Source organism: Hippichthys cyanospilos, chromosome 19, assembly GCF_059441005.1.
Source record: "Hippichthys cyanospilos isolate Australia breed blue-spotted pipefish chromosome 19, RoL_Hcya_1.0, whole genome shotgun sequence".
NCBI classification, from domain to species: Eukaryota; Metazoa; Chordata; class Actinopteri; order Syngnathiformes; family Syngnathidae; genus Hippichthys; species Hippichthys cyanospilos.
Genome location: NC_142387.1, coordinates 4,879,750 through 4,903,109, shown reverse-complemented (window position 1 = coordinate 4,903,109; position 23,360 = coordinate 4,879,750). Strand labels below are relative to the sequence as shown.

Here is a 23,360-nt window from a genome sequence, read left to right as displayed (position 1 = left end):
TAGGAGAGACACATGAAAAACAAACAGGTATGCGACTCCCTAGAAACGGGGTAGCCCACCCCATCGCACACCATTGTAAATGTTTTATTGTCTCTATTTTCTCTTTACATCCCTTTTGCCATCTTAAACACAAACAAGTCAAGTTGGATTAAAGGATAGTGAATCTTTCTCCTTTATATAAAAGAAAAAAAATGTCCCTTCCCTGTTGTGTTTTCAGTCAGTGGTGTGGCGCCATATTTATAACGTTCTGGGCACATTGTTTTACAACGTGTACAAATAATTTACAAGTGGCTCATCCTAGCTGACTTCTAGCAGCAAGACTTGGTGCCAGATAAATGCAGGCCATATAATTGATACACATTCACACCGAATTAGAGACTTCAATTAACCTAATCTGCATACTTTTGGGATTGGAAATCAAAGTAACCAGAGAAAGCTCACGCAAGCATTGATGTTCCAACACACATTCAAATACTGCAATAATTAGCATTAAGGCGAGGCCATAATAATGGTATAGTGATCGCAATACGATGTTTGGTTTACATGATATTGAGCATCATTTTCAAGACACCTTATTTACTTATTTCATTATCACAAATTATTTGACTAAACAAAAAATTAAAACCCTCCATTTCTTTTTGGTTTTCATCATCGGTTTTCTCTGCATTTTAATAAGTGATGTCTCAGGTCAAGGCCGAAAACAAGCGGGAATAGTTGCCTCGGCTAAGTTTGTTAGAACTGGCTCGTTTAATGGCAAAATGGCTGACCGTAGCACCCAATCACACCTATGGACAATGTAATATGTCTAATCCACCTACTATGCATCTTTTTGGTTGTGGGAGAAAGCCAGAGTGCCCGGAAAGAACCCAAGCGGGCTGGGGGAGAACATGCAAACTCCACACAGGAAGGCCAGTGCAAGGTGGATTTGAACTCCGGTCCCTTCAACTGTGAGGCGGATGGGCTATTCACTGCACCATCGCGCGGCCCGAGTATGTACTGTAACTGTTCGTTATAAATCATCTATTTGAAAACATTTGGGCCTTAATTCTTTCAGTGCCATGGACGAGAATTCCCGTCTTTTAAAATACTAATTAAAATAATATCTAATAAAATTCTCCTCAAATACGTTTTTTCAATGGCAGCTGACACTTTATGATAGCTGACATTTGACAAGTGCTTATCTTGTGAATTTGTTTTAATTATTTATTTTATTTATTCATTTTAGTTTGTTATTATTTGTAAGTATTAAGCCTTATATACTGCTTGTTCAAAAAATGGCAATAAATTGACATGTTGATGAAAAACATGATGAATAATGGTGATGAATAAACGTGATTTCAACATTGACCACAATAATTGTGATTATTGTTTTGGCCATAAATGTCCAGTTCTACTTGTAATTCTAAGTAAGGAATGGAAATCAATCTTTTAGATGATACCACATATGTTTACATAGACATAGCACACAATATTCTGTCGACCTTGAAAGATAAGTGAAAATGCTAAATAATAATGGCACTCTTGGGGTTTCAATTTTAAAAGGATAGTTAGTTGTTTAGTTACTAACTAGTTACTTATTTAGCAATTTTCAGCAGAAAAAATATTACTATTTTGTCAAGAATAAATTTGACAACAAAATTATTGGTGACTTACAAATCATGCCTTTAAAGGTAATGTTTTTCCACTTGCTGTTAAGATAGTAACACATGCTCAAGATTTGGGTAATATTCAACTTTTACTGCTGAAATTTGCTAAATAAGCTTTTTATCCCGAAAATGAAAGTCTAAGATAGTTTAGTTTATAAGCTTTAAAAACCTAAAACAAAATCAGAAAACAAAATAAAAAAGCATGTCCATCGTTACTAGGTGAAGAAAAGCGCTAGTACTAATACAGTACTTTTAATTACGAGTATGCTATCTTTGTATTTGGAGATCTTTATAAGATAGAAGTGTTAGGAGCTGCACACGTCCCTCACTACACCAGGGGTGTCAAACTCGTTTTTCTCGTGGGCCAAATTGTACTTATAGTTTCTGTCATAGGGCCGGAATGACTGTAAGGTCAAATAAATGTTCAATTTCGTCACACACTTTTGCTAGTTTTGAAATCAGAGGCCGGTAAAAGAGAGAGATTGGGAACAAAAAATGGTTATTTTTTGCCCAAAACGTGCAAGTTGTGAATTTTATCCAGAAACTTGAATTCAAATCAGCACTTTGCAGGCCACATAAAATGATGTGGCCGGACAGATCTGGCCCCCGGGCCTTGAGTTTGACACCTGTGCACTACACTGTCTCAATTGTTACTGTACAAACACGTTCCCATATAGCTGTAATTGAGTTCAGTCGTATTCAGTCATGACTAATCAGATAATTTTTGCTTATCTGCGGGGTTCGACGTGGAAAAAAATAAATCATGCTAGAAAAAAAACTGACTGCAATTTTGGAATTGGCATGTGAATTTTAGTTTTAATCAGCATCAGAATCTAATAAGACATTTTTCTTTTTCCAAAACATTTCCAAGTGTACATCATTCACTATCCTTACCTTCTATTCCCCTTCCAGTCACTCAGCAGCCATTCTAAAAACAACTGCACCTCACTCACTCAAACTTTATTGCATTTTCCATACATATCACTCAATAGAGCTCATTTATGAAGCAAAAGAGCTGTGAGGAGAATGACGAATAAGTTTCCCAGCATCGCAGCCCGTCTAATGAGAGGGCTGAGAAAGTGGGAGAAAGTGCAGAAACAGAGACAGGAGGCTTTCCATAGGAATCCCTTTTACTTATTCATGCAGGAGCTAAGAATATGGGACTATCCCAATCTCATTATGCATGCTTTTCCCATAAGCTTGTGCAGTTCATCCAACACTTGAAAGCGTACTTTCTCCTTCTTGTGCTTTTATTTTTTATTTTTTTATACCACGCTACTCCAGGGAAGCGATGTCATGCGTCATTCATTCAGAAGACTCTCTCCCTTCATCTTTAATCTCTTTTGCTCCCCATCATCTTGGTGATTTGAATTGTACTGATTTTTTATTTTTTATTATAAACATTGCATCATTTTTTTGTATTTGTGCAGGAGATTTAAACAATTTGAAATGAAATGAATTTATTATTCTGTACATGCTCTGCATGGGAATGTCGCTTAATTTACACAGTGATTAAGATTCTAATTAAGATTCAACACTATGTTTGCTCCTCACTTCGAAGGTCAGTAAATGTGGAGCCTTTCACAGTGCAGATTGTGTTTGTGTTGTGCGTAATGCCACCTCATAGCTCTTTTGGCATATCCCAGTTGTGTTGTTGTCTCCGATCAGCGTGACTAGACTAACACATAAAACACTTCTTTCGGATTAATTTTCAAATTGTTAACGAATACATTGTCCCAACAGCAGCTGTTGCATCGTCAGCCTCAAGTCCCCTTCCAAATGATCATCGGTCATGGAATCATGAGAATACAGTGGTACCTTTACTTACGAACATCTTTTGTTATGAAAAATTCAACGAAATGACTCGGCGAAAAACTATTGTCTTTTGTAACGAGTGAAATTCAAGGTATGAAAGGTGACATTCATTGTTGGCATACAATATGCAACACTAGACACCAACGCTCAACATGACTGGTATGTAATATATTATCATAACCCATGATGTTTATTGTATTTGTTACAGTTTGTGATGCATTTCTATAATCTATTAATGTGCTGGCTTGCCCACAATCGAGACAGTATTTTTTTTCATATTTACAGTGTTCTTTCACTTTTCATCTCAACTCATTTCATCCACACTTTCCACCAACAATTTATAAGGTCGAACTAACAAACATAAAGTTGACATTAGCTACGGCTAACATTGTACATATTCACATAAAAACATTCACATTCTTAGCATGTCGTTAGCACTTTAGCAATGATATCACACAGGAAGCACTATATATATATATGTATATATATATATATATACTGTATATATATGTATATATATATGTATATATATATATATATATATATATATATATATATATATATATATATATATATATATATATATATATATATATATATGCAGTATGTACTATATGCTGCATTTGAGCGCAGCGGGGAGAGTGCAGTCAATGAACGGATCAATTGTTGCAGAGAATATGATATATTTTGATTATTAAGCACTAATGTAATTCTAATATGTATTTGTTACCATTTTTTATGCACTTTTAAAATTTAATATTATTCATTTAAAGGGTTTAGGAAAATTTTGGGGGGCTTGGAACTGATTTGGGTATTGACATGAATGAGGAGACTCTACCTATGAAAAATGTACGAAATTACTTCAGGAAAGAATTGCTTTCATAAGTAGCTGTACCACTGTATTCACATGTGAAAGGCTTACTCAAATAAATAAGTGGAGTCTAGTAAGGCTGTCATAGCTTCACCGTGCCGTGTAACTGTGCTGTAGTTCTCTTGATAGCTGGAGGGCTTTAATTAAATATAATATTTACGGTATGGTTGTGAAGTCTTAGAACGTGTCAGCTTCTTCAATCAAAGCCTGTTTTATAATCTTTCCATCTTGAAAGGTCTTCCTTTGCTTAACACAACCACCCACCCCCAACCCTTCCGGTCATGCCGTCCTATGCAGACGCTTATATTGCACATGCCAGAAACCGCTACTGGACCTGAGGCAGGAAATTAAGGAGCTGAGGCTCATTAAATGGTACTGCCGAAAGATGTCGATGATAGTAAATCCACTGGGAAGGAGGAAGGGTGTTTAAGAGGAAGGAGGTCCATGGAGCCTTGAGGGCCGCTCTGGATACTATTCCTCTTTTCCCCTGCATCTTTAGCATGACTTCTCCTTCATTGAAGCACACTACAATACCATGAGAGGGCAATCCATCACAATGTCATGTTGGTATCCGTTCAAGATAGGGAAAAATATATTTAGAGAAATACTGCTTTGTATTCTTCACTATTGTATATATATGTATATAGACTGCATGTTTTCTTTTGTTTTTCTTTTGGGGGGTGGTTTCTACTTCATTTATTGTGTTCCTTTTGCAAATATGTAATTGTGCTTCTGTTGGATTTCACTAGGTGCACTAGCATTACCTGAACTTCATTTGGGAATGCTAATTAGAATATAAAACCATTAGGGCTCTTGGGTATGCAGACTCAAGTCAGTTAGTCGAGGCCAGAGTTCAAAGCATACATGGTGAAACAGCATTTAGCTGTGATCATGCACACAAATGGAATAAGCTGCCAACAAATGTAAAATCACCCTCCCCAAAAAAAGAAGAAAATGCCCAGAGGTCAACTTGGGACCCCAAGTTGAACTCTGTGAAGTATATTACTTGTAAGAATAAGTTTGCTTCCCACAGAAGCAGCTAAAACTAAAGCAGTTTAAGTTTAGCCTACCACATAAATGCAAAGCATCCAGCTGCAATTCCAGCCACAGCTAACAATAGCAACAAAGACACTAATGTAGTGAGCCAAATTATAACAGTCAAATTATAGTTGAGAATACCTCACATTTGAGCAAGTCTTCAATGGACAGATGGATCGAGTTTTTTTTTTTTTTTTTTGTTATTTGACACTTAAAAGAAAAGCACCATTCGTTCTGATAGTTAAAACTAGTTACAGCCAGCATTTTGGAGTCGTCTCAAATGCAGCAGAATGTTCATTGTTACAACTGCATCTGATAAAGAAAATAAATGACTGAAGCCAATTTTGTTGTTGTTTCAAATCAATCTTGAGAACTGCGAAATAGTATCTAAATAAAAATAAAAGAATAAATGCAGGCTTCACCCTTTATGATGCTGCTATTGCATTGATTGCCACTTGCCAGTGATGATTCATAAAGCCTGCATGGTCAGTTGTATGAACTTTACCGAACCACAGTTGAAAGTCAAAGCTGAGCTACTATTGGTGCAAGAACGAAGCCATTTATTATTGAAATGTCACATTTTCAGTTCCAGGTTTAAAAGACAAATGACTACATTAAGAGCATTTGCATATTGTAATAATAGTACAAGAACACAATGTTGATAGATGCCATCTCGACCACATAAAGTTGTATGCGTATGTCTAATAGTGACAAATTTACTGCCTATAAAATGTATTTTTTCTGACCATCCACTGTTTGACAAAGACAGAGCAGGTTTCACTCCTAATGCGTATGACACGTCAATGGGTATCAAAAGCCTGCATATAAAATATGTTGAACACAAATAACTTGTTAAGGCTGTCAAAAATGAATCATGACCAAATGACTTCATGGATTGGATTTAGAGGAATCTGAGCTAAAAAGCTTCTTTTTCATTTCTGTTCTGCAGGATTTTGAGGACACAGTCCCTGGAATGGTATTATAACAATGTCAAGAGACGCTTCAAGAGGTTCGGCAGTGCCAAGGTTTTGAAGACTTTATATAGGAAGCACATTATAGAAAGAGGAGCGCTATCTGATCTCCCAGGTAAACTCATCCTTTCCTGTCAGTGTGAACCTCACTGTGCATGTGTGTGTGCGTGTGTGTGTGTGTGTAGTGATGGTTTCCCTACAGCCATGCCCTGGTGGCTAATACGCAGAATAGACTTCATCCATTTTTGTTTTGTCCTCAGTGGGTTGCTGGGGAGTGGGCAGCAACGGGGCAGCTTTTATCCATTCTGTGTCCCTCCCGATAGCTTTGTTTTGACCCGGCTGAAACATGATCAGTCTGTCTCCACAGGGCTTTATTTCCAACCCCAGTAGGCTGGATTAAATGGATGAAGGGAGCAGTGAGGGGATAAATCAGGTCAGACTTTGGGCTAAACTGGATAAGAGAAAGCTTCAGGACAACTGAGGGACTGTGAGAAATTCGCAGGCCTGAATAATGTCCAAGTTTTATAATAATAATAAAAGTTAAATAAAATACATGTATAATTAATGTAAGGTCCGGGCAACCTGGAAAATTTAATAAACAACAAACAAGGAGGAAGACAAGGAGCCTGAACTCGTTTTATTCTTGACGAGAGCCGAGAGAGATGTCCACAGTTCACCAAAATCCTACCACTCTGGACACACTCTCTGTCCATCCCTCTTTTATTCATTAGGGTTGGCCCTAGGTACAAAATCACTTGCTGCCCTGAAAGGTTAAGGGAGACATTATAGCAGGTAAAAATCAGTTTCCGAGAGTGGAGGATGTAGGTGGAAGTCCATATATACTATCAGTCCATCACTGCTATCTTCTTTCCCAGGAACATAGCAACAGACCCCATACTGTTCCATCTTGTGATTAGGTCATTAAGTCATCATGCCTGTGATTAGGTCCTTCGGTCATCATGATTGTGATTCAATACAGCTGCAAAAGAGTTTTATTCACAAACCACTCCAACAAATAATATCCATGTCTACCAATATACAGTACATGTTGAAGAAAAAAATATGAGATTGAGATAACTTTTATCTAATTATTTTACATTTATTATTACTGTGTTCCCTCCATTTACAAACAAATAGGAAAGGGGAAATGGACTTTCAGTTGTATAGCGCTTATAGAGCAACTAGGGGTTGAGGGTCTTGCTCTTCCACTTTTCGTCACTTTTACACATTTCATCCACACTTTCCCAACAATTTACACCGTAGAACTAAGCTGCCGTCTTCTGTTTGCTGAGGTGAACAGAGTAAGAGTTTCACTGTGCGGTTTTGTGGTATACATGTGACAATAATTCTCTACAATCGCTACAAATTGATATTAGCTATGGCTAACATTGTACATATTCACATAAAAACACATACTGTATGTAACATACCACTTTGGGCTGTCGCATCTGACTTTGTTGACATCACACAGGAAGCACTTCACATGACCCCAAACTAAGCTTAAATAAATTTACATGCTCAAAATAATCCAATAAATAAATATTATTGCTCCTGTGGACTTGTAAATGATTCCTGGATCACTGAAAATGAAAAATAAAAACGTACAAATTAAACATCTTAAGAACATGTCTCTCTCTGCACTCATCATCAACACACCAGCAGCTGGGTGCGTAGATAGCTGGGCGACAGCCAAGGGTGGGGACCTTGGCGCACCGATCCCCAGCTCAAAAGCTAGCTCTTGGGACGTAGAATATCGCCTCTCTGGCACGGAAGAAGCCTGAGCTGGTGTGCAAGGCAGAGAAGTTCCGACTAGATATTGTCGAACTTGCCTCCACCTTGGGCTCTGATACCAGTACCTCTCGAGAGGGGTTGGATGCTCTTCCACTCTGGAGTTGCCCACAGTGAGAGGTGCAGAGCAGGAGTGGGCATACTTATAGCCCCCCGGCTCGGTGTCTGTACATTGGGGTTTACCCCGGTGGACGAGAGAGTAGCCTCCCTCTGCCTCCAGGTGGAGGCTCCGCATGGCCTCAATTAGGGACATCATGAACCGGTGTGCAGAATACTTTGAAGACCTTCTCAATTCCACCAACATGCCTTCCTATGAGGAAGCAGTGTCTGGACACTCTGTTGTGGGCTCGCCCATCTCTGGGGCTGAAATCACAGAGGTGGAAGACACACTCCTTGGTGGCAAGGCCCTGCGGGTGGATGAGATCCATCCATAGTTTCTCAAGGCTCCAAATGTTGTAGGACTATCCTGGCTGACATACAACATCTCGTGGACATCGGGGACAGTGCCCCTGGATTGGCAGACCGGAGTAGTGGTCCTCCTTTTTAAGAAGGGGGAACGAAAGTGTGTTCCAACTATAAAGGTATCACACTCATCAGCCTCCCTGGTAAAATCTATTCAGGGGTCGCTGGAGAGGAGGGTCCATCAGGAAGTCGAACATCAGATTCAGAAGGAGCAGTGTGGTTTCGTCCCCGCCCTGGAACAGTGAACCAGCTCTAGACCCTCAGTAGGATCCTCGAGGGTGGATGGGAGTTTGCCCAACCAGTGTACATGTGCTTTTTGGACTTGGAGAAGGCGTTCGACCATGTCCCTCTAGGAACTCTGTGGATTGTGCTTCGTGAGTATGGGGTACCAGACGGACGCCCTGTTATGGGCTGTTTGGTCCCTGTACGACCGATGTGGAAAGAGTCAAGAATTAAGTCAAATTTGTTTCCGGTGAAAGTTGGACTCCGCAAAGGCTGCCATTTGTCATTCTGTTCATTACTTTCATGGACAGGATTTCTAGGTGCAGTCGGAGTATTGAGGGGATCAGGTTTGGGGGTATCAGCCTTTCATCTCTGCTATTTGCAGATGATGTGGTGCTGGTTGGCTTTCTCAGACCGTGACCTCCAACTCTCACTGGAGCAGTTTGCAGTTGAGTGTGAAGCGGCTGGGATGAAGATCAGCACCTCAAAATCCGAGACCATGGTCCTCAGTCGGAAAAGGGTGGAGTGTCCTCTCCAGGTCGCGGGGGAGGTCCTGCTCCAAGTGGAGGAATTGAAGTATCTTGAAATGCATCCATGGTGTGCAAAATTAACCATATAACTTTTAATTTGATTTGATTTAGTACAGAAACATACAAGCGTAGATATTCATTGTTTGTTTGGAAGTCACACGTTATCGCCTTCCACTGAAGATGATGTACATAAAAGCCCAAAAGGCTTGCTCCCTTTTCTCTCCCGCTGTCTGTTTGAAGGTCACACATTCACTGCGGGGACGTGATTGATGTAAAACACCCGCCACTTTCTCGACGACTGTCATGTCAGTCGCCATTTCACACCTCACGATAATTGATTTCGTGAAGCTCACTCCCTTGGGGATGAATAAAGAAATAAATGCCACCGTGCATATGAAATCCACTCAAGCTTCAGCAATAGGTGGGAAGGAGTTTATGAGAATGTTTTACATTCCGGACGTGTTGCCCCTATTTGCATGAAAGTCGATTATTTTGAGTTTCTGGGCCACATCATAAAATCCCATTCTCAAATTAGAGCAACAAAGATGATGTAACAACATTGTTATTGAAGCCATTTTTCTTTCCAGTGCTGCACAAAATGGAATAAAAAACACACAGAATCAGAGAATGTATGTAGTGTCCAAGAAGTGGGAGTATTGAAAAATAATCGTATTACTTGATGATATAATATTAGGAAACTCTTTTTTTTTTGGCTGACTGGTTGGGGGAGATGTCTTTTGCTGATAAAGTATTAAAGTTTAAAGGCATCTGTGAAGTGAAAAGCAAGCCAAAGTCAAGCATTCAATGTACTTGGTCGATTTTATGCAAAGCTAGCAAAACCAGCCATTGGATCGTGCTCCACATGAAAGTGCCAACATTGACTTGACCTTCTCATCTCACAAAATGTTGTTTCACGGAATGTTAAACAACCTCAGAAAAAGTTCAAAACACGTTTATTTCAGGACCTGTGGGAGTGAACCAGAAAAGTGAAGAAAAGTACATTTTGTACTACTTTTCACTACTCCTCTATGGCTCAGAATCTCTTGTGAAAGTTTATACTTTTTTGTTGTTGTTGTTAACCATGCAGACCAATCTTGTCTCATATCACACCTAGTTCATCATTTATCAAACTATTGTAAGATGCAAACTTAATGGGACTGTTTGGAAGTGCAACATGCAGAAATGATGTTTTTCCTAATGACATTTCAAAGGGGCTTATTATTTTTACACTTTTCTTCTGACATTGGCGTTTCTTGCCCTATGTTGGCAAATATCTGTCGGGGGCTTCCCACCTCCTCCACCAGATAGTTATATGACAACTTGCAAAATGTCAAACTATATTATCATCTTTCAAAAGTAATATTCTCACAACTGGTAAAGTATAAAAAAATAATGGGGACATATGTTGAGCCTTCATAAATGTTTTAACAAGCTATGCATTTTAAGACAACATTGTGTTGTATATCTTGAGAATTAAAGAAAAATATTATCAAAGACAATTCCTCATTTCATGTACTTCATGTAGGCTACTAATCATGTACATGTCAAACCAACAATAAATTGGTACCTGGGTGTAGGCATTGGACGATAACCGGATTGAAAAATGTTGTGGTTTTAGAAGTCAGTTATTTAAAACTGGCCAAGTCTTTCAAAACCATTTTTTGGTTTAGCGATCCCACTATAATTTGGGTACCTTGACTAACTACTACAGGTAAAGTGCATCAATTAATAATAAAATGTGCATCCTGTCATTTTACGTTGACTTTCCTCTACACACGTACGTACATTCACACAAACAAGCTTCTTCTGTCACCGGCGCTCTTTCTTGCACTATGCGAAGCGATTGAGATCATACGATGCAAATTCATGTTTGTTTTGAGTTAGGTCGTACGAGTACAGAACGTCGTTTTTTCCACTGCTTTTTACGCCTAGCGGAATCAGAGACTTCATCGAGAATGCCCCTCTAAATGTTTACCAGTGACCAATGTTTATTTTGAAAAACGCCAAACAGCATTTGGAGCATTAACATTCACCAACAACATTAGCAATGACACTTGGCGTCAAGTATAAAAAGCGCTGTTCCAAACGCCATCTGGTGTTTTTCAACATGAACGTCGATCACCGTTAGCCGTCTAAAGTGGTGTTTCATTAGCAATCTTGGACGTTAGTAGGCACAAAAAGGGGCGTTCCAAACACCCTACGACAGATTAGTGTTGTATGATCTCGTTGTATGATCTCATCTGCTTGCCACTATGGCAAGAGCGCCCGAGTGACAGAGGAAGTGTGGTTGTTTCACTTTTATTTACATATTTTAATTAGGCAGGGTAAAGGTTTGTTATTTTAACAAATGCTATATTCAATATTTTGCTTGAAAATAAAACAATCTTATAATATAGAAAAATTTCAATTGAGCAAAAGAGATTTTAAAATGATGTTTTTCAACCGTGATTTTGTGATGTTTTTGCTCAAGGTTATCACAGTCAGCGTCTGATATTGTTCCGTGCCTTTTGGTATTGTAGTACTTTTACCTTTTTTTTTCGTTATTCTTTTGAGAATTCGTGCTAATAATATCAAGAAATGGAAAAAAAGAGCACGCGTGGAGAATGTTAAACAAGGTCAAAGAAGTAGTTGTTTTTAGTTATCGGCTGTACTTTAGCATGTGCTAGCAATAGCATATGAAACACAGTTTGACACACAGTATAAATGATGACAAATCCAATGAGGACACAAAAATTAGCTATGAAGAACACTTGTAAAGTTATAAACATTTGCACAGTTAACACGGCATGCGTTCTACTCTTGTAATGAAAGACAGTATGCCCTTACATCCAAAATTGGACTGCCAATAACAGCCATTAATAAATGATAACTTAAAACACTGTAAATCACTCTTAAGATGCAACACCCATTTACACAGGAAACAGCACAGCAATAGTGTATTTTAACTGATTACAACAACTTTTTACAACTTCCAACTAACCCAGTCTATTGAAAATACAGGTCTCCATTCTTTTCTGTCTTTTTTTACAGTTCTCTTACTTTTTCATGCTATGGTAGCTGTCTATAGTGTCAAATGCAGAGCTAAACACACTGGACACACACAATTTTACTGTATGTCTAGTTTATGACATGTCTGTCACTCTGAAATCACTCTGCCCACAGATTGAATAAAATTGAATACAATTTTCCCTGTGTCACACTAGTAGAAAACTACCGTATTTTTCAAGTACAAGTCGAGGTTTTTTTTTGTTCCTCGTTTTCCAACCCCCATATTAGGTGGCGTGGCTTATAACCACATATTTATTTTAGTTTCTATTTATTTATTCGAATGCAAAATGAGTCATTCCATGTCATTTACAAGGCTTGAAATTACAATATATTCCTCTAATTCCATATAGTATGCATGTGTTTTAGGATTTCCACACAACAATATAAAACCACACTTTTGTCAAGCGTCGCCGAATAGCCTCTTTGTTGTCAACAACAAGGCTGCGTGGCTCATTTTTCGCGACAGACTTTGATGCATTATGAAAAGGTAAAAATGGCTTGACTTGTCTGTTTCATTCCTTGGACATTTATTTGAAGCTTGGGATAATATCCCAAGTAAGATGATCAGCAAATCTTTTCTGAAGACCTCCATTTCAAACAAATCGGACAGGTTCGAAGATGACTAACGCGAAAGACATGAGGATGAGGATGTTTGAACGAATGACGGGGAGGAAGATAAGAATGCCCGTGAGTTACATGGGAGAAGCTATTTGTCGTATCAAATAGTGATAATGACTTTTAGGGCTTTTCGACAAATTAATATTTAGCTGTGTCAGAAAATAAAGCATTGAAACTTCAAATCATTTTATTGTTGCAACATTTGCGTCTAAGCGCACACGTACATTTCCTCGCAGTCTTGTCTCACTCCTGCCCCACCTCCTCCCTCCATAACTGCAACAGTATGTTATTAGAGAGAAATGCCTCAAAAAGTACCCTAATGTTGTCAATGTAATGACACACACCATGTGTTTTAATCGGAAATCCATGTAACCATTAAAGTCAGGGGTAGACATTTTTGTAAAAATCACCCAAATTGAAGTTAAAAAAAAAACAAAAACAACAAAAACGAGGTCAACTTGTACTTGGAGAAAATACGGAAACTGCCTCAAACTGAGGTTAAAAGGTGATCAGTTTCAATGCTGCAATTTCAAAGTTGCAATTTCCCTCATACTGTGCTAAAGAAAAAAAAAGATCAAAACAGGAAGGCAACTAGCCAGTAAAGCCATGTTTCCACGCTCAATTATGTCAGAAGTGTATGAGTAGGAAGCGATAGAAATGGCTTGAAATGATTGTCTTCCCTTACTGGGTGCTATCATTAGAGAGGCCCAGAGATGCTCAGACACCCAGAAGGAAGTCATCATTTTTCCTGTCTCTGTTCTTTCATCTGAAAGCTTTGTTCCTCAGAGCATTGTGTGTGATGAGAAGAATGTTAAATAGAAGCCCAGAGTCACTTGGATGTCAGCAATGAAAGTGACAGTTGGTGCAATAATTGGACAAAAAGTCTGCTTGCCCACATAGGGGGACATATGAACATGAGAAGAGGGCGAGCTGAAATGCTGACCTTTGTCAACTGAAGCAGATTTTGCTCACTTGACATTCGCTGTCAGATTGAATTACGCACATGTTGCTAGTTCCTCAACTGAGACAAAGCTAGTAGTGAAGCAGAGACACAACTTTTCAAGAAGCGCTTTTTGTTGTCATCTCATACGTTCATTTGCCTGTCTCACTCAATCCCTTTTCAGGATGGATATTCAAATTGAATGCTAAAGTCTTCCCCTGCAGTTTACTGCATGTTTTTGATGTTATGACAGATTGCAATTAAAGTGATTTAGTATCGGCAGAACGGAGAAACTCTTAGGAGCGAAAAAGAAAAACAGATATGCTTACCGGCTTGTTTACTTTCCTCATCTGTTGTGACGTTAGAACACATCCTGTCAGTTCAGCCCTTGTTGTGAAAGCATTGTTAATAAGACTTTTGCTGCCAGATGCTCTATAGTAATTGAAAGGAAAGCGTCTGGACTTTTTCCTCCTGTCTTCTGGCTAATTTAAATGCTTTCGGCACTTAAGGAACTTTAGATGAAGTGAAGCTATACTGTCTTATTTTGCTTTAGTTTTCTCTGCATATAATACTCATAATCCAAAGTATTTGGAAATACCTTTGGGCCATTATAGCACAAGGCAGATGTCTTTTGTAATATAGTACTATAATTAAGCCACATTGATAAACATAGTGTACTCTTAACATCAACAATATAACCCAAATCCAACAATGTGGAAAATGCATTAAAAAAACAACTAATTATTTAAAATTACTTTTAATTCTTTTTGAATGTGAAATTGATTTCTGTATTTTCTTTCTGAATTTTTGTTTATTCAATTTTTGTATTGTAAAACAACATCTACTCTTGTTTTTGTTTTGAGTCATTGACAACCCAACTACTGGAATGGAAGATGAAAGCCTTGTTATTTTGCTTAGGTATTGTAAACATAAGTGACTTGATGGACTATTTATTGCAGAGGTGTCGAACTCCAGTCCTCGAAGGCCGGTGTCCTGCATGTCTAACGGTTTTCCCTCCTCAACAAACCTAATTTAATTGATCAGCTAATGTCATCTCTGCAGGAGCTTGAAAATGATCCATATCATTTGAATAAGGTGTGTTTCAGGGAGAACGTTAGAAAACATGCAAAACACCAGCCCCTGTACACTGGACCTCCTGAAGTAAAATATCAATGTAATTTCATCCTCCTCATCCATCCTGATCACAGTTTTTATTAATTAATAGAGCCCATCCTCTTTGGATATTTGCAATTATTAACATTTCATGCATAGATGGACGTTTTTTTTTTTTTTTAATTCACCAGTTTGTGGCTAGTGCTAATGCTGGAAAGTTGTGCCGTATTGTACAATGGTAGCATAATTGACTAGCAGTTTATTTGCATCATTAATCGGTGATTGAATCTAAATTTTAATTACAGTGTGATGATATTCGTAGAAATGTCATATGATGGCAATAACCAGTCACAAAGACGAGTCCAGCTAAGTGCTCTGCCATCACAGCTGTGAAGGCCTACTTCAAAATAAAAGCATGCTACAGCAATTGCATTGAAGTCCATTCATTCTTTGGTGGTTTTATTTTGAAGTTTACTTTCACTGAACACTGTTGTCATGTGACTTAATGTTTGCTGCCTCTTCCTTAGTAGTGCACTACTGGTATGATTCTTCATTTTTTTTTTTTTTTTTTAAATCCATCCACGCCTCTTGTGTGTATTTTGTGTCACTCCAAAACATGTACATCTCATCCGTAGAACACCATCACCCAGTTTTCCGCTTAAAATAAGATTACATGACACAGACGATTTTCAAAATCAATTTCAGTCAGATATAAACTTTTTAGAGCACTGCTCATTTTTCCAATTTGGCCTTTCATTTTAAACTTCATTGGTTACTTGTCCGCAAGATATTATCCTTTCCCAATTATGTCAAGTTTTAAAGCAGTGACATGAGGACAATTTCTTCTTTTTCCCTCATTCCTGACACTTTTGAATAAATGAACTCCTTCTAGGTCAAATATGACTCAGGACAATTTTTTCTGAGCAAATAACATATCAGGACGGTAAAATATGTGAGAGTCAAATCACCCAATCTTCTATTCTTAATATTGGACTACAGTCTGCTGTAAATGTCCTCATTGTTGGGCTAAAATATGACTGTTCAAATTAGATTCACTGTAATTAAATGTGTCTACTAATTTAAAGCAGTGCTCCATACTTGCAGCCTTGTAAAGTTGTAGCTTGGCAGCACTGTGGCGCTTTAAGAACAACAACAATAATGTTTTAATGTTCCTAAAAGGCAAGTTAGAAGTTTTACTGTCATTCTAATGCATCTCTCTGGAAAAAGATGTGAACATTTGAGATGCTGTTCTATACATTAAGGAAGAGATCAAGGTAAGGGGGTTGTGCAAAGTGTTCAATGCTAAATGCTAATGTCAACGCGCTCACACGCTCCCACAAAGACTATTATGGTCTTATTTAAGCATGTTTGCATGCTTCCACTTGCTGGTCAACATTAAAAGGCCTGATGACAGCTGGCCAAAGATGAAAAAGCAAGGTACTTTTAAAAAGTGCTGTTTATTAAAAGATATTATGCATTAAAGTAAGCATTAGCTTTTCAAAGAGGTCAGGCTACACAAACACCACATTAATTATTGTTCCCTCCACTTTCTCTTCTCCTTTTTTTTTTTTTTTCCTCTGGTACCTTTTGGTTTTGATAGTGCTTTGGTTGTTGCCTCAATGTGGTTTTTAGCTCTGGAACTTTGATCAGCCAGGCTGACAACTCATTAGCAGAGAAACTTGCTGTGTGGGGGCGATTGTGTTAATTGGTCGCACCAGTTGGTGACACTGGGACGGAAGTGCAGAACCGCTATATCAGAAGAAACTTGCAGAAAAGCATTTACTTGTTTGGTTAATTTCACTTTCGACTCCAGAGACCCGATCATTTGTGTTCTTAAATGTAACATAAATAGGTCAATTTTCATAACATTTGCCCATATTTATGTTGAATTACTTACAAATAATTACAGGGTGGATCAACTATGTGAACTGCTATGTGACCTAGCCATGTTGACTGCTACGTGACCAACATCGCTGTACTTACCTGGGAAAAATACGTAACTAACTTAGTTCCTGAGCAAAGGAGCAATTATGGATGAGAAAAGCTCAACAAATTTATGTTGAGAATTGGACAAAAGTAAATGGGCACTGCTATTGTCAAATGATAGAATTACAAAACGATTTCTTTTATTTTGAAGTTGGCCTTAATAATTGTGTTAATGGAGTGGCTAGTTTGAGTTCCCGCAACTCTATTTTTATTGCCGTCACATCACTGAACTACCAAAAATAATATACCACCAATGACCAAAATCACATTTAATGACTGATTAAGGAGATTAAGAAACCACTAATCAATTATGCTGTCATTGTTTCCTACGCCACAAGTCTTCAGGATTGGTGCGAGCCATTAACTATGCATGTGGAGCATTCAAACACAATCGGACATTTTGAACTTGGACAGAATAAATGTCCCTCAATGCATTTAACGTTAATAAATGCAAATGTCTAAATAAAGTACTGTAGGCTTCCTATCAGTTGATGGGTTTCTGTGATGAGATGTACAAAAAATGTTGTTTTTATTTTGTTCTGTAATTTTCACTGATACGTCAAGACCAGTAAAATAGTCTGGAAAACATATTGGTGTTTTTTAGGGTTTTATTTAGATTGAAAGCTTCAAATTGGGAGTGAGAAAAAACATAATCAAGGAAAAATACTACTCCAAGAAGCGACCAAACTTAAAATAAAAAGGTACAGTACTTGGAGTACAGTAGAGGAGTGAAAGGGTTCAAGATGATTTACCATTTCTGAAAGCAAAAACAGCAACCAAACAACCAAATTAGGGTGAATTTTTGTTTATATGGTACAGAATTCTTAAAGGCACTTTTTGTGCAGTAAGATACAAGTACCACGAGTCTCGAGCAATAATGTGTCAGAAAAGGAGAATATAGGTGTAGATGTGATGATGATGTCGTGTCAGAATTAGAGCACATAATCTGCCTTTCTTTTTTACTCCCACCTCTTGTTGCATCATTGCTGGTCTAATATGAGCCTGTTATAGAGCGAATGGAGAGCAGAAAAATTATGCATCAACACCCCTCTGCGATGTCTAAGAATATTTGGCAGCCTTGTGAGAAATGTCTTGAAGCAATGTTCAAATATGAATTTTGTATGCTGCATCCCATCTGGTTGTTTACTTTAATCGGCTGACATATAATACTGAAATCACTCAATGTGAATTATTTATAAAGCTTTGTTCTAAGTGGATTTTCAGCACATATTCAATATCCTTACACCATAATGTACACACCAGTCAAAAGGAAGTTTTGTCGCTACATGTATGCAACACCGCTGCACTTCGGTAAACATAAGATTCATATTGCAGTAAAGTGAGTTTACTGCATACTTTCCTAAGACGAACACTTATGGGAAGACTGAGTTTTCATCCAATGGCAACACTGTGTTGCAGCAAAGAAGTGGTTGTTGAAGCTCGGCTCATCTTAAAAGCTGGGTGACAGTTTGTTATGGCAGAGGCCAATAAGTGGGTCTGGCTCCATGATGGCAGAATCACACCATAACCGCACAACAGAATTTGACTCTCAAACTGAAAGGACAGACCATCCAGCTGGAAGACCAGTCAAGAATGAAAAGTCTTACGTGGCTTTTGGTTTGGAAGGATGACTCTGAATTATGGCTGCTGTGTTTTCTCTGGAATTTTTATTCAGGTTTGAGAGTGTGAGATGATATAGTAAACACATAATTCATCATGGCACATTCAGATTGTTTGCTTCTGAAACTGTGCGCTCATTCATCCTATTTATTTATACACCTGGATTGAGAAAAAGAACTAGGGAATATGGGAGTCAGCTGAAGGTAATGATCCCTGATGGGAATATGTGTTTTTAAAGGCTCAACATCAGAAGCAGTAGTAAGAAGCAGTTCAACATTAGTCACATTTGTATTATTTTCAAATCAATCATTTTACACAATACAATACATTTGCATTTAGGTCACATAAATACCTGCTAGACTTCTGAGTTCTAGTCACTATGTTCCTTCAGAGACCTGTCCTAAATCCTATGAATGACATTTTGAGTGTTTATTTTATAAGTTGTTAGGCAAAAATTCTTGTTAAGATACAAAAAAAAAATAAAGGATGATTACCGATGACAAGAGTGCAAAGAAGCCGAGGGGATTAGTGGCACTGCATGTGGCAGCATAGCAAGCTATACTATTTGCAGACTTAAAGAGGAACGCAGTGTTTGCATTTGCATGACAAGATGTCAGTTTGGAGTTTTAACTCATAGCCTCCATGTTTCTTTGCCTTAGAAAGCAGCGTCCACGAGGGAAGTTTTGGCAATGACAACGATGGCAGCATATGTGGCAGTGACTCCGTATTCTACAAACAGAGTGAAGGTGAGGACACTGTGTTATTGATATTTCTTTTCAGCATTTAAACCTCTTTTTATGCCTTTTCATTAAGGATGAAGCTTTTTTGTTTATCTCACACTCATCGCTTAACTCATGCCATTTAGAAAGATGCTACAGAAGCAATAAATTTCATTTTACACATCACTTGTAAATCAAGCATTTACACTCATCTCTACCAAGATTTAACAGTCCTCATTTGACTCAGCACCACTTTGTACGACTTACAATACAAATCCACCTCCTTCTTTTGCCTGAATTTTCACCAATCTTGGCATTTTATGCAAAATAGGTGATCATCTGTAATGCCAAGCTATCAATGTTGTCAATGATCATGATGATGTAATTTTATAATCATAGGAATGTTTCCTGTCACATTATTCGCTTGATTTAGTAAAGTAATGTCAAGGTTTCTTTATTGTCATTGTGCCTGCACAAGGCAAAGTGATATCACTTTAACAAGCTCGAACAGTCCAAGAAACATCTAAACACATTGACCAACAGGAGAGCGGAAAGGGCTGTCTGTAGTCTTTAAGAAGTGCCCCAAGATCTTAGATAAGAAAAGAAAAATACGAGGGATAGGGGAGAAAAATAAACAGGACTCGAGCCATGTCCTTTATGGGGGCCATAGTATAAGCCTGTAAAAAACCTTGCCCATGCCACATAGACATCACCACAAATCTAGGCTGCAACTCACAATTCCATTGATAATGGAGTTCAAGTTTTAATTTCCATCCCGTTAATCAAAAATACAATAACATAAGTTAACTACAATTCAGCTGCTAGTTTGTTTTTGGTCCGCAAAATGAATCAACATTTTTTTATTAAAAAATGTGATTATTAAAATGGATATTGATTCATTTGATAAGCTCTTGCTGATTCACAGATTTACATTCTATTGGAACACCACTGAACTATTCTGCCTGTCATAGATCGATCAACCGTCACAGATCGATGAAGAAATATCAATTTGTATTTAATAAATGTAAATAGTTTGGGTCAAATGAGATCAAAATGAAACATTTCCCATTGCACTGCTGATGATCTATCATGGCAAGCGAGTGTAGCCTATCTGTGCTTTGTGGTTGGGAATCATTAGTCTGTTTTCTTCTTGTGTTTCACATCAGGACACAGTATGGCAGAGACGCTCACAGTCGCCTTACGCGTCGCTGAGGAAGCCATAGAGGAAGCCATTGCAAAGGCAGAGGAGTTCAGTGACAGTTTGGTGAGACCTTTGTCCTCGTCTACTCTTCCTCCCTTTTCTCTCTCGTTCAATCTAAGAACGTTACCAATAGCAATAGCAATCTGATGTGTATTTCAAGACCACAATAATAAGTAAACACAAGCAGCAGCTTGGGGATAGTCAAATTGTGCTACTTTTCTTAAAGGGGAAGTAAGCTATTTTTTGGGGGGGGAGGGAAATATTATGTTCTATGCAACTCCACTAGTCAAAACATATGTATTATGATTAATATTGTGTTTGTATAATATTAATTAAGGAGCAAAATCCACTTGTATTATCCTTCTAAGGGGCATCCCTTTTACTACTTCCTGCTAACTGAAAATGACAGTTGTTCAGTGCTCAAGTAACAGCCAATCACTCACGAATGTCAGAAAACATAATTCAGAAAATAAGTGAGAAATTATTGATCGTTACGGGACCCATGAGCAACTGTGATGTCATTTTTAGTCACCAGAAAGTGGCAAAAAGGCCAAGAAGAACAAAAATAGGTGAATTTTGCGCATTGTAATCCCACAAATGGGGTTTGCATGTTCTCCCCGAGCCCGCGTGGGTTCCTTCCAGGCACTCCAGCTTTCTCCCACACTCCAAAAACATGCATGCCAGGTGTATTGGACTGACTAAATTGTCTTTAGGTGTGATCGGATGCGTGAATTGTTGTCAGTCTCTGTGTGCCCTGCAATTACCTGAGGTCAGATGGGATAGGCACCAGCACGCCTGCGACCCTTGTGGGGATTAGCGGCTCTAGAAAAGGGATGGATGGATATTCCCAAAAATGCAATGTTTTCTTGAATACCATTTTAAGACTCGTGGAAACACACTGAATGTATCATGGACAAGAAAATGTTTGGTTTGACATGTAATGAGTCATATGTGTGTACAGGAGAAACAGAATGAAGCTCGGTATCTTCGGGACCATAAAGAAGAGCTCATAGAGGAACTTGCTACAACTATTGTACAAAAGGTATTTTGAGTTTGTTTAATTTCTCATGTTTGTTAATATAACATTCCAATAAGTAGTGAAGCAAAAAAAGATTGCCTTGCGCTATTAAAATGTAAATTTACAGTGTAGACTGGAAATATAAAACCGGGAAGTCACTTCTACTCAGATGTTTGCACCACATGCATATCCACAAAGTAATGTCCTCCAAGTCTCATGGAATCAAACTGTACAAAATTGTAAATGCCTATTTTTTTACTGAGTGATTTTCGCTAGATCATCCAGAGGAGGAAGCGCTCAGAGATGCAGACAGAGTACGACTTTGTCTGGCCTCAGCCTCAGTCCTTAATTCAGACCAGTGATCAAGCCTCGCCTTCACAACCACAAACATCTTCGCAAGGATCTTTGGACCCCCTCAAAGCATCCTCCCTCTCGGTTAGTCAACGCCTCTACACAAACACACTGTACAGTAAACATCCTGAGCAAAAAAGTTCACCTTGGAGTTCAAAGTACTTACTGTGAAAGTTTAACTTTCTTCTTAATTCATTAATTACTATGATTCTTGTGAATTATGTAATTGCAGAAAAATTAATTGTTCACCGCAGGGACAACGTCACCCTTTTGCAAGTTTGCTCATATTTGGAAGCATTTGTATAGCTTCTGACCAGGTATTAACAGTGAGGCTTGGACTGTTGCTCTTGTCAATTTGAAACCACTCTGCCAGGTTCTCTCAAATCGATTTCTGATGTCACTATCAGCCGTTCCATCTTCAAATCCTTTTTGCTAAGTGCGCGGTGTGAAAAGTTCAAAACCAAGTTAATGAAAAGTCAACATTATTAGGTTGTTGTTGTTTTTTTTTTTAATTGCAGGTCTTGCATTGCAATATGACATTAGCAGAGATGCACTTAATTGGTACGCAAGTACACACAGTAATGCGTAACATCGCGTGCATCACTTAGCACGTTTGCGTACCCTACCTAACTTTTATTCATGACAACAACTGAGCCTGAGCTGAACAATCTTTTCTTTTTTTTTTTTCCTGAAAAGTGGCTCCAAGATGTGTCGTGGCTTGAAACAGATAAATGTGTGCAAGATTTACGGCTCATGTCCTCAGCTTGTAGACAAAACCGATGCGTTTGATACATTTTCAATTTTCAGTCATCCTTTAATGACATTCTGAAATCTATGATTATTATTTATCTTTGTTTGTTTACTAAAGAGGCTTGGACTTGCTGTCCGGGCTGCGTATAATTCTCGTGAAGGAAATAGTTTATGCTGTCACTTTACAGTTGATGGAAAATTTTCCACTGACTTCTTTGAACTAATTAAACTGGGTCCAGAACTAACACCGCAAACCATAACTAATGGACCTAATGAAACTTTTCGAAGCTGGCTGTGTGCACACGCTGATGATGCACTGCTAATATAGCAGTGAGAAGGACTTTGAGGAAGACTGTTTAATGAAAGAAAGGGTTCATACCAAATACTATGTCCTGGTACTCATGTGAATAACACACCCTAACTCTAACCCTATGCACTAATTGGTACATACTAATAATAAATATGTATCTATCCATAACTTTAAAAAAATAAAGGCATACAAGTTTTTCAAAGGAGGCATTATAACACAATTTAGCAAAAGTTGCTTCATGTTCCAATTAATTTGTTCTTAATTTAAAACAAAGAAATATACTATTCTTGCTACACCATTCAAAGCATTTAATTAGATTTGCTGATACGTTTTGAAATCTCAC

General features: G+C 38.1%; 1 protein-coding gene across 4 annotated transcripts in view; it reads left to right on the top strand.

Moving 5' to 3' along the window:
• The window catches only part of LOC148407685 (rab effector MyRIP-like), a 107,094-nt gene that overhangs the window by 71,298 nt on the left and 12,436 nt on the right, over window positions 1–23,360 (top strand). For 3 of the 4 annotated variants that reach the window (XM_088401656.1, XM_088401654.1, XM_088401653.1), the window contains exons 4-8: window positions 6,320–6,456; window positions 19,328–19,414; window positions 20,554–20,651; window positions 21,550–21,630; window positions 21,883–22,041. In XM_088401656.1, the coding sequence (XP_088257782.1) occupies window positions 6,320–6,456; window positions 19,328–19,414; window positions 20,554–20,651; window positions 21,550–21,630; window positions 21,883–22,041 (562 nt within the window). Of the gene's footprint in view, window positions 1–6,319; window positions 6,457–19,327; window positions 19,415–20,553; window positions 20,652–21,549; window positions 21,631–21,882; window positions 22,042–23,360 lie in introns of those variants that run through there. The other variant, XM_088401657.1, reaches the window with a different exon arrangement.